We start from the raw sequence: 12,109 nt of genomic DNA, 5'->3' as shown, positions 1-12,109 counted from the left end.
TCTGTTTATGTGATCTAAAGTTAACATGCAAAAAAAATGTTACCTCTCATTTTGTTTTTTGATGTAGGGGGTGGCCTTGCAAGAAGGTCGCTGAGTGTTGGCAGAGTTTAAATATGCAAGGAAGTGGAGCACTGACTGCTTAGACAAAAATAAGTAGGTTTATTAAAGAAGAACAAACTTTTATAGAACATGGAAGAGAGAGAACTGCAACTGTCTAGCCTAACTGCTGTGAGAGGAGGAACAAGGAGGAGAAAGCTCTGCAGGAACAGGAAGTCTCCAGAAGAGCCAATCATGAGACAGCAAGGACATAATTTGAAATTGGGGGCAATTCCTAATCTAGGCATGCTAACTACCAGTCCTTCAGCTGTCGGCCTGTAGGGTGATCTTCAGATCTTCTTCATAAGGCTGCACTGTAAACCTTGCATATTCCAACACTGAGAAGGGTTGCTGTTTATTCATAGGAGAGTGATGGAAGCTACAGAGTACATCTAGACCACACTAAAAATAAGACTTTCCCTCTTACCTCTTACAGTGTGGAAGGTCACCTCCTATGAAGGTCACCTGTTCCCTCAAGCGGAGAAACCAGCTCCCATTTAATGGAAACATGAGGTCTGCTGGTGTATTGGATGCTGTTGAGGACAGAAATGACCCTGTTCCTGATGGGATGGATGTATAGTCCTGGGAAAGGGAGGGGTGTTTCTAAGGGGGCAGTGCTGAAGCGAGTAGCAGGTGAGACCGCAGTGGCAGCTTGGTGAAAGGTTGCTGGTGAGATTAGTCTGCCTTTAAGCATCTTCAGAAATGGTTTATAAATACAGTTTGGGGGCATAAGAGCACAGTGTGACATTTCAGCACTATATATATTTAAAACTAAGGAGGCATTTAATTCATTGGCATTTGTGGAGGTGGAGAATGAGAGGGCCAATGATAGGGAGGCAGGAACTGTTAGGAGTAAGGGGGCTGGAAGGTTTAGAATTAAGATCCAACTTCACTTTGGGTTGAGAAGCTCTTCATTATGTGTCTTCAACTTTGTAGTTATGTCTTCTTGTCTTCATATTTTTCACTGTGACATCGTAAAGCTGCCTTCTTTGTAATAAGTTGCCTAAACTTGGGTTGAGGGTGGGAAACCTTCCTATTAAGGAAAGTGTCTGCATTTTAGAAGCAGTCTGACAATGGAAATAAGAGACTGAGGCTCCTGGGGGAGGGGAAGAGCTCTTCCTACCACCCATGCAGGTGTTCTAGAACAAGGCTGAGGGGGGTGTTCTATGTGATGGTGCTCTGGGTGGGGTTGGCTGCCAGGCACACCCAGTTCTCGAGATGGCTGCCAGCGTCTTGTCTTGGCTGCCAAACTTCCTTAGGGTATTGTGTGTAGGGAGTGTCAAAAAAAAGAAGCATACCATCTAGGCTGGAGCACGTTACCAAGCACAAGTTGCAATCAAAAGCCTGAAGCAATAATGATGAGAGGGGAAGAGGCTGAGGAACCATTTGAGGGCCTAGTTTAGGCCTCCATGCTGAGGGCTAGTGGTATAACAAAGAAGATCTGGAAGCCTAGTGTCTCTTGAAGACTTCCATATGGCACGTTTCCTTCCAGCATTTGGAAAGGCTTTCCTGATGCTAATTTCTCATAAGGAGAGAAATCTGCTGCTGGTGTGGTCTGTTGTGGCCTTTGTACACAGGCTTACCTGTCTCCTGTGTGGCTGCGGTCAAACTTTCTAGTGTAGATGAGAAGGCCTAGACGCTTTTTGAAGTCTGTTGTGCCACTTTTGGTATGTGAAATCTTCTCCTGTCTCCTTCCATTAAATGTAGCGATGACTGGTGTGGAAACCAACAATGTGTTGCTGCCGCTGAAGTGCTCTTTGGAAACGGAGAGCAGAACAGTGTAGAAGATGGTGAAGTCTCCCCTCAAGCTGTCTAGTTTACAAGAAGCACTGCAGATTGCCTGGATACTCCAGGATTCAGGTTCTAGCTCTGCCGTGGGCTGATGGTTCCACGTCAGCTGTCGAAGTGGGAGTCTGGAACACAAATAGTGTATAAGGGCAGAGCCCAGCTCATGCCCCTGTCAGTCTTCTGGCTAACTCTTCTTCTCCCTCAGTAATTGCTTCCTGACCCTCTTTCTAACACATCTTCAAGCATATCCTCAGCCTTTCCTCTTCCTTCAGTCCACCCCTCCCTTAAGGAGACCATTTAGTTTGTTTCAGTGGGTATGCTGATCACACTTGGGAAATTTCCTCTTCTGTTTTTTTGCCTTCTCAAATTCTTCTTGGCGTAGAAGGAGAGAGAGAGAGGAAGCGACAAAAATATTCTGAATGTACAAATTCACTGCCAAGTTTCAACTTACTTTCCGTGTGTGCGTTAATAAAATGTGGCTGGATAGCAAGCAGGATGTAATGTTGGAAAAGGTGTTTATGTGGGTGTCTCCATTATTGTACTTTGTCTCCTAGCTGCTCAGAATGCCAGGACCTTCTCACAAACTGGTACTATGAAAAGGACGGGAAGCTCTATTGCCACAAGGACTACTGGAGGAAGTTTGGAGAATCTTGTCATGGCTGCTCTTTGCTGATGACTGGACCTGTGATGGTGAGGCTCTAGAGTTCTGTTCCCTTTGAGGCACTACCAGTAGCTGTTGACGGAGGAAAGGTTGTTGAGCCAATACAAGAGTATGCAGTGGTAGTGGTAGTGGTAGTGGTGGAGAGATTTGCATCAGTCCAGCTTTGACCTGCGAAGGTTCCATTGCCCTTGCATGCTCATACTGGGGGTTGGGAGGGTGAGGTGTCTGCGAGTTATGAACAGAACGCTGATTGCAATATACTGTAATATTTGTGCAAAGTGCTTCCTTTAGAGAAAGGGCACTTTGCACAAGAATTCCCAGCACCGAAGTCCACCTGTGTGTGTGCTACAGGTGTGTCATGCAAGAAGCCAGGGAGATGACAGACTGCATGCCGGGTGTCTGCATATGAGGTTGGGATGTCCTTATTGGGGCTTATGTAATGCTTGGGAGAGATGTAACTGGCTGTAGAGTTAAGCTGTTCTGTGGCACTGATAGGTGTCGGGGAAGCAATGAGGAAAAAGCCCCCCCCCCCCGCATTGAATTCAGCAGGTGTGTTTATAGTAGTGCCAGCTTTTCTCATTAGCGTATTGTTGCACTAATGGGTAAGACATGGGCTGAGAAATGATATGTGCACTTGATGGGGGAAGCAAGCAGCTGTTTGTGCACTCGTACCTGCTTGCAGGATTGGGCTGAGGCAGAGAATAAAAATATGGGGGAATTTCACATTACCCAGTTTCACCCGTTTTCAAGCCGGTAATGATCCGTTTTGAAGTGAACCAGTATAGGGCTGCCATTTCACACATGGCTTTCCCCTTCCGGTAAAGAGCTGGATTTGAAGCGGTTTGCCATTTCAGACTGCACCGCTTTTTCCCGCTTTCCCCCCACTGTTTTTCGCCCGTGCGGGCGATCTCCGGCTTTTTTTTTTTTTAAATGTTCGCTTTAGAGCTCTATAGCAGTATAACAAAACACTCCATGCATTCCAATGGGATTGATATAATGTTATTCTGTTATACCGTTATAGCGCTATAAAGCAAACGTTCCAAAAAAAAAAAAAAGCCGGAGATCGCCCGCACGGGGCGAAAAACGGCGGGAAAAAGCGCATCAGAACCGGGAGAGGAAACTGAGGAGTACTTGGAAGCAGTTGACAGGTAAAACGCTTCAGCCCCGTTTCCTAAATGGGACAGAAGCAATTGTGTATGAAATGACAAATATATTCCGGAAGGGAACCGGTTCTCAAACGGTTCTGTCTGAAATGACAGACCAGAAACCATTTGGGAACCGTTCCGCTCCCAGAATACATCGCCTGTCTGAAATTCCTCATGGTCTTCATCCAAATATGGTTTTCACAACTGGAGCACAACAGAGGTCTGTGCTCTTGAATGTGTGTCTGTGCTTAGAACTAGTGATCTTTCACTTTTTTTGCCATCAAGTCACAGCTGACTTATGGTGACCCCTTAGGGTTTTCAAGGCAAAAGACGTTCAGAGGTGGTTTCCCATTGCCTGCCTCTGTGTTGCGACCCTGGTTTTCCTTAGAGGTCTCCCATCCAAATACTAGCCAGGGCTGAACCTGCTTTGCTTGTGGGATTGGGCTAGCCAGGGCTATCCTGGTCAGGGCTTTTGCTTGCTTACTAGGATTGGCTTTCCAAGGGCCATAAGTGTCCCTGGTCCCCTTTCTGTGCCCTCCTTCAGGTCTAGAATACTGCCAGGGGCTGTCTGTCATTGCTGTCTTCCTCGTGTTTTCCTGACTGCGTGTGGCAGTTTGTCTCCTTGTTGTAAGGAAAGGATGATCAATGTCTGTACTCCTGAGGCTGCTCTTGTTTTCTAGTGTGGCCTGGAGGTGGAAAGTGTGTGTTGCTTCTAGAGATGTAAAATTTCTGGCATTTTGAGGGCACAGGAAAACTTTTCTGCCTGCTTCTTGGGAAGAAAAACAATTATTTGGAAAAATGGAACTGTATGCAATACTTTCCTATCAAACCTATACTGATTTAACATAAAATCCATAATTTATAACTTGGCATATAAAATTGAACTATTTGGCATATTTATGGAAATTTAAAAGTATTAATGTTTTTGTTTTCTGTAAGAAAAATAGCAAGCAGAGCCAATACTTGGTAAACAGTTGCAAACTGCTGCACTGTAGGCTACCTGAGAGGCAGGAGGAAACAAAGTTGAAGACAGGAAGCAATTTTTTTAAACAGAAGAAAGTATGTTTAGACAGAAACACCGACACAGTCAGGATAGGTAGAATGTTCAGCATATTTGGATATTAAGTTAAACAAGGGGGGACCCGCGATACTCGTGGGGGGGGCAGTCTCTCTCTTTCCCCCGTTCCCTCTCTCCCCCCCCAGTCTCTCTCTCTGTCTCTCTCTCCCCCCCTTCTCTCTCTCCCCCCGGCTCTCTCTCTCTCCCCCTCTCTCTTCGCCCCACAGTCCGAGGCCGGCGATGCGTGACAGCTACGGCGGCGGCGGAGGACCTGGGCTGGCTCCTTGCAAGCTGGGCCGGGCAAGGGCGCCCCTGCTCCTTCTGCGCGGCGCTCGCCTCCTTTGCCAGGCGCCTTTCCTGCCTTCCTTCCCCCTGGCTCCGAAGCCTCGCGGCTTTTTCTCCTCCCCCCGCCCTCGCTGCTCTGCCCCCCCTCACTGCTCGCTGCTCGCCGCTCGCCACTTCCCTTCTAAGCAGCGGCGGCTGCCTCGGTTGCCAAGCGTTCCGTGCACATGCGCACGGAACGGTCTTGCACTTTCGGGGGGATTTAAACATCCCCCCAATTTTTTTTTCAAGGTTTAGCATTTTTGTGCACACATGGGGACTGGCCCACATGTGCACAAACCTCCCCCTCCCCCCCAAGTGCCCCCGGAGCGCTGATTTAGCGATCCGCACTCACGGGGGCAACTTGGCTATTAGATATATAGATCTGATGATGTTGGAAAACACTGAGCTCTGATAATGTATTATCATTAAACTAATTATAGCATTTAAACAGACATATCATTGAACATGTATATGTCTGTATTATACAAAGGAATGATCATTAGGTAGTGTTGTAGATTGTCATGCACAAGCATTTTCATGTGACACTTTAAAAAAAAAAATCTTTACCTTTCATTTCACCCATTCCAAAATGGGGGACAAAAGGTTTTTTCCCAGTGTTTCCCAACATTTCTGATTTTTTTTTCTAAATTTTTCCATGCTGTACATTTTGGAGGAGAAAAACCTTGCCTTAAGAAGCATTTTACTCATCCTAAAAGATAAAAAAATTTTAGTGCTCTCCCAAACTTTCCAATTCTTCCATTGGAAAATATGAAAATAAGTCCTCGGGAGAAAGAATTGGGGGAGGGGGGGCTTTTTCTGCATTTTTCATCCCCCCCCCAACTTTTATATCTCTAGTTTGCTTCACAAATGAACCCTCATGACAAGCTGTCCAGTCTCTCACAATAGGGCTTTCCAGTGACGGCAGTCCATACATATACACATCTAATGGCATGTGAGCAGTACAAAGCAATAATGTTGTGAATAGATCTTAGCACTATGTTGAAGTTTGTCATCTCTGTTGTACAACATGCAAATGCTTTTAAATTCTTTACCTAGAAGCAAGTGAAACTGTTAGCCAACTTCCCATACCATGTTTAAAACTTGTTAGAGTCCAACAGAATAAACCTCTAGGGTTAAAGATTAATTACAGGCTGCCAGTTGGCAGTTCTTCACTGCAAGTGTACTTCACATCAATGACTAGTTCATGATACATTGCTTAGGGCTGCTTTCCAGTGTAGCACTACCCCAAATAAAGTACTGTATTTGTTATTACTTTGAGCCCCTTGAAGTATTTTCAAAGTACATAAAACCTTGCAATAATACATTAAAAGTACCTTATCAACTGAGGAATGTCTGGTCATAGCCATCAGACTTGAGAGTCGGTTTCCTTCTGCCCATGGCGGCCTGAAGGCCATCCTAAACAAGGTCTTAATCACTCTTTTTTTAAATATATATTACATTTTATTAATTTTATTAATTTTGGGGGGAGGTATATAGGAAAGGAAGTGAAACAAAGATAATAAGTCTTCTGCATATAAACCTTCTCCACTTATCATTTCACATTACAAAAGGACAGACTGTGAAATTTTAGGAGTTCATAGAGGCTGCTTCAACAAGGTCTTAGTCACTCTTGAAGGTGGTTGGCTAGGTCCACCTTCTTGCAAGGCCCGTTGTCATGGCAGCAAGAGAATATGCCATAGGTCTTGGAGCATGGTTGGTATTTTGGAAGGTCGTTGGACGGGTTGTATGCTGTTCCTTCCTTGCTAAAAGAAAATTGATTTTGGCAGAGATGCATCAGCTGAACCCTCAGGTGTGAATGGAGTGAAACATTCTTTAGGCAAGCGCATGTAGGGAAGAAATGTTGGGTTTAATGGGGTGATTGTTTCACTTGCAGCCCTCTGTGCTGTTCCTTACTTCCTGATCTCCAACTGGACCAATTCTCTGCAGGTTGCTGGTGAATACAAGTACCACCCAGAATGCTTTGCCTGTATGAGTTGCAAGGTGATCATTGAAGATGGCGACACGTATGCTTTGGTGCAACACTCCGTTCTCTACTGGTAAGGTGGAGTGTCTGATGCTTGCTATTGGAATAGGCATGAGTAATGACCGGTGCTGTGTTTGGCCTGTGCCAGTCTTTCCTCCTTCTGTCTAATGTGCTGGCATTTGAATTCCTTGTGGGACCTGGCTGCCTTTTATATGTAGGAAAGGGACTGTGGCAAAATACCTTGCTTATGTCCTTAGTCGATGGCTTGCTACCTTTAAAGAGCAATTTTTGTATTGTTGCATTAATACAAAAAGGATCCCTCGAGACTCATCTGGCAAAGAACCCCAGGTATTTTTTGTGTGAGTATTTTGTGGGTGTGTATGCGTGGCAACCCCTAGTGGGGCTTGGACATTTCAGAGAGGTGGCTTACTATTTCCCTCCTCTGTGTCCCAGCCCCGGTATTCCTTGCAGGTCTCCCTTCCAAGTACTTGCCAGAGTTGGGCTTGCTTAGCTTCCGAGATCTGATGAGATCGGGCTTGCCTGGACTGTCCAGGTCAGGGCAGGAACCTCCAAGTATTGTGGAGGAGTTGGTGCAAAGGGGAGGAGCCATGGCTCAGTGCTAGAGCATCTCCTTGGCATATAGAAGGTCCCAGGTTCAATCCCCAGCATTTTCTATTAAAGGATCAGGTAGTAGGTGATGTGAAAGACCCTGGAGGGCAGCTGCCAGTCTGAGTAGACAATATTGACTTTGATGGACTTATGGTCTGATTCAGTATAAGGCAGCTTCATGCGTGCGTGTGTTCAAAAAGAACATTTGAGGGTTTGTGCTTGGTTCATGTAAGGCACTTGCCAGTACCTTGCATGAACCTAGAGCATGCTTAATACTTGCCTGAGGTTGTGTTGTGCCAGGGAGGTTCAGTAGCAGGTGAGTCTACTGCTTTTCAGAGATCTTGTCCTGCCGATATGGATCTTTTCACTGCGGAAGTCCCGATGGACATTTCAGCAACACTGGCTTCCCCTGGAATGTAGCTGAAGCCATGGTAGTGTATATTAGTGGCTTTCAAACTGTGGGGTAGGCAGAGCTACTTCTTGAACTTTCTCCTGTGTCTTTGCTTCCATCCTCTATGACACTACATCTAAGCACATCAATGGATGAGAAGTGAAGTTTTTGGCTGGTGAAGACGAAGAGCAGGTTTTTATACCCCATTTTTCTCAACCTTAAGGAGTCTCAAAGCCGCTTACGATCACATCCCTTCCTCTCCCTGCAACAGGCACTTGTGGGGCTGAGAGAGTTCAGAGAGAACAGTGAATGGCCCAGGGCCACTTCATGTGGAGGAGTGGGGAATCAAACCCAGTTCTCCAGATTATAGTCTGCTGCTCTTAACCACTACACCACACTGGTACTGTGTGTACCATGTACATGTGCTGCAGCAAATAGTATACACACAGAGAGAGGACCATACAGAAGCCTTTTGACTAGGATAGGTTGCCAACAGCCATTGAACTTGTTAATCTGGTATAAGGAACTGTGAAAGGCTGTCCTGGTGTTATCTGTTGGGTTGCTGGGATTATAGTTGAAACATAGTTGGTATATGTATTGTATGTTTGTGTGTGTGTGTGTTTGTTGTTGGGGTTACAGTTGGTAATCTTTTTATTCTACTATATTTTTCTATGTCTTTGTATATTTTTAACAATTTTTTTTTTTAAGAACTTATTGCAGAGATCGATGGTGGTGGTGGGGGAGGTACAGAGGCTTGGTTGGGTTCCTCCGGCTTAGAGGCCGGCCACTGAGGAACAATAATGTTGTCCACACATTTCTTTTTCTGCATAAGCTAACCGCAGGGATGAAAGATGGTCACTGAAGTAACTTCCTTGCTCTCTTGTTCAGTGGCAAATGTCATAACCAGATTGTGCTGACGCCGATGATAGAAAGGTTGTCCACGGAGTTGTTATGTGAACAGCTGCCCTACACACTGACGCTCATCTCCATGCCGGCGGCCACTGATGGCAAGAGAGGGTTGTCGGTGGCTGTCGAAGGCGGCTGTTCGAACTACGCCACCAGTGTCCAAGTGCAAGAGTAAGTATGAACTCTACTAAACGTTTGTAGGGCCGCTGGATGCCAGAGAGTGCCTTTGCTGAGAAATTTTGGGCAGCAGGAAGTTGCAGCATCTACTACTGAATCTATAAAACCCTATATATTGTTGTACTGTAACCTGAGTGTTACAGTGGAAAGGTGAAAGATTCCAACTCTTGGATTTCTGGCTTTTATTACAGTAGCTGGTTGAGTTCCTGCTCAGTGTTTTTTTGGAGACTGGGTTTCCATTCCTTGGTGTTATGTCTAAAGCTCCAGTGTGTTTATGGGGCTGTTTCGTTTTCAGGGGTCATCGTCGGGGCTGTGCACTGTGATCTGGTTGGAACATAAAGCTCTCCATGTCCTAGCTGTGTGTCTGAGAATCCTTCATAGGCTGTCATTCTTCTCCCATACCCTGTCCGGGCAGATCCCCCCGCCCTCTCTGGCTGGCATGAACCAAGGATATGATGCATCCTCATGAGCATACCCAGAAGTTCAAACAAGGGCTAAAAGTGGGTTTCACTTTCTGGTTTAAAGGCTGACAACAGTTACAGCACAGGGGTGCACCAAAGTTAACAGTAACCAGGGAAGGGAGAATTGGAGTAGGGGGAGGAGTGTGGGAACCAATGGGGTGCTGACTGAGCAGCATTATGTTGTGTTCTGAACCTCGCTGTTGCTCCTTTCTTGTTTATGATGCTCACTTTCCAACCCTACATGCTTATTGCTCTCCTGCATTCCATCCTTTTTACTGGTGAATTGTATATTAACTGCCTTGGTGGTCACATGCATGGTGGAGAGCCAGTGTGATGTAGTGATTAGAATATCGGGCTAGAATCTGGGAGACCCAGGTTCAAATTCTCACTCTGCCATGAAAGCTCGATGGGTGATCTTGGGCCAGTCACCCTCTCAGTCTAACCTACTTCACCAGGTTGTCGTGAGGATGAAATGGAGGAGAGGAGAATAATGTAAGCTGCTGTGGGTCCCCAGTGATGATAAAAGTTAATATGTTGTGGTATACCAATATTTAAAATAAAACAGCCTTTCTGCTTGGTGGTATCTTGGCATATCAGAAAACCAGGGTGATTGCATCCTGCAAATGTGGCTTCTGTTCTTTTTTGCTTTTTAGTTGTTTTTGTTTTCTCCTGTCTGTGTGTTGCTGGCTGAAAAACCAGAACTATTCTTTTTTCTGATCAGCATCTCTTGCATACACGGTCTTCTCTGTTTAGAGTCAACCGAATGCATATTAGTCCTGATGTCCAGAACGCTATTCATCCTGGAGACAGGATCTTAGAAATAAACGGAACCCCGATTCGCACGCTACGAACAGAAGAGGTATGTTTTTGTTTTCTTCCATGAGATCCTGAAAGTGTCTCCATCTGACCCTTCTCCTCTGGTCTTGGATCATTTTTTGTGTGGAATAGAACCGCTGGGATCTTTGATCTGATTCTTGGGAAAACTTCAGTTGTCTTGTTGAACTCAAAAGTAGATTCCCGGTGTTTGTGAGCTGACTCTCAATATCACGTTGCTGTGTGCATCTGGGATAATGCTGACTTCCATCTCTTGTAGACGGCTTAATTTAAGTAAGATGTACAAGTAGAATGGAGGGCACTACAAATGGCTAAGAGATCTTACTGCTAAGCTTGCGTCAGCTAATGGTGATGGCTGTAATGATCTCTCCTCCTCGGCTCTGCCGTGATCAGGCATTTGATGTCCGGATACGTCTTGGGTCTTTTTGGGGATGGAAGCTTCCTCCTGCCCCAACCACTGAATGCTTCCCTTAATCCTGGCTTTGCTCTTCAGGTGGAGGACTTGATTCGCAAGACGAGCCAAACTCTTCAGCTCTTGATCGAGCATGACCCCGTCTCTCAGCGCTTGGGCAGACTGCGCCTGGACTCCCGGCTGCCCACACGCATTAAAAAGCCCTCCTCTCCCTGTCCTGTTTCCCCTCTGGATCTCAAGGAGAACCTGCAAGGAACGTTGCGCCGTCGCTCCCTCAGGTACTGGGTCACAAGCTTCCCAGCCTTCATTGCTCATCTCGGGATAGCTCTGGTTGTAAATGGTATGGTTTTTGGTGGACTTGTAACTCATCTGGAGCATGGTCGATTAGGTGAGGTGTCAGACAAGAACCTTTTCTCCTGCCTTTCTGAAGTCTGGCAGGGAAGAACCTTGGATGAGGGGTAAAACGCCTGTTAGCTTCCAAGCTCCATTCAGAGGGCTGGTTCTTGCTTCTTAAAGCCCTGCATAACCTTGGGGAGCCACGTACCTAAAGCACTCTTGCTGTGTGAACCTGTGTGGCCGCATAGGTCCTCCCTTCAGGTTGCTTTTGGCACAGCCCTCCATCAGTCAGGTCGGTATGGGCCTCCTTGGCAAGGTGTCCATTTTTTCTTCTGTCGTGGCTGTATTTTACAGAATGGGCTCCTGGATAAGGCCAGAAGGGTACCATGGTTGGCATTTTCTGCAAGGTAGTCTTCTTTAGTAGGGCATTTTACAGATTGGTCAGTTCAAACTTTGCTGGGGACAAAGAGATCCTGGTGATCCCTGGCCCAAAGGACGTCCGCTTAGCCTCGGCCAGGGCTTTTTTTCCCCTGGCCCCCACCTGGTGGAACATGCTCTCTGTTGAGATCAGGGCCCTGCAGGATCTTATTCAATTCTGCAGGGCCTGCAAGAGCGAGCTGTTCTGCCAGACCTCTGGCTGAGGCAGCAGGTGTCCACCCATGGCCCCCCCCCCCCCAGGTTGCTGTCTCCCACACTGTCCGATTCCCCATGCATTCGAAATAAATCCACGGTTGATGAACAAAGTAGAATTTATTATAAAGCGATGGTTAGATCAGGAACACAAGAATTGTTAGGAATGACTACAAGTCTCATAGGGAAACATAATAAAGGAACTTGAACCAGGTTAGAGCCAATGAGACCAATTCCCGCTGGCGGGAATGTAGATAAAACTAGCGCCCAATTCCTTGGGAACCCAATGGTTCTACAA

At 46.2% G+C, this 12,109-nt stretch overlaps 1 protein-coding gene across 2 annotated transcripts in view; it reads left to right on the top strand.

The window, feature by feature from the left end:
• LIMK2 (LIM domain kinase 2) overlaps window positions 1-12,109 on the top strand; it is a 32,268-nt gene that overhangs the window by 4,516 nt on the left and 15,643 nt on the right. For both annotated transcript variants that reach the window (XM_015429599.1, XM_015429600.1), the window contains exons 2-6: window positions 2,439-2,574; window positions 7,019-7,128; window positions 8,944-9,132; window positions 10,353-10,458; window positions 10,927-11,123. In XM_015429599.1, coding sequence (XP_015285085.1) covers window positions 2,439-2,574; window positions 7,019-7,128; window positions 8,944-9,132; window positions 10,353-10,458; window positions 10,927-11,123 — 738 coding nt within the window. The remainder of the gene's footprint in view (window positions 1-2,438; window positions 2,575-7,018; window positions 7,129-8,943; window positions 9,133-10,352; window positions 10,459-10,926; window positions 11,124-12,109) is intronic.

The sequence above is a fragment of the Gekko japonicus genome, unplaced genomic scaffold (genome assembly GCF_001447785.1).
Source record: "Gekko japonicus isolate JY-2015 unplaced genomic scaffold, Gekko_japonicus_V1.1 scaffold409, whole genome shotgun sequence".
NCBI classification, from domain to species: Eukaryota; Metazoa; Chordata; class Lepidosauria; order Squamata; family Gekkonidae; genus Gekko; species Gekko japonicus.
This window is presented reverse-complemented; position numbering and strand designations above follow the sequence as displayed.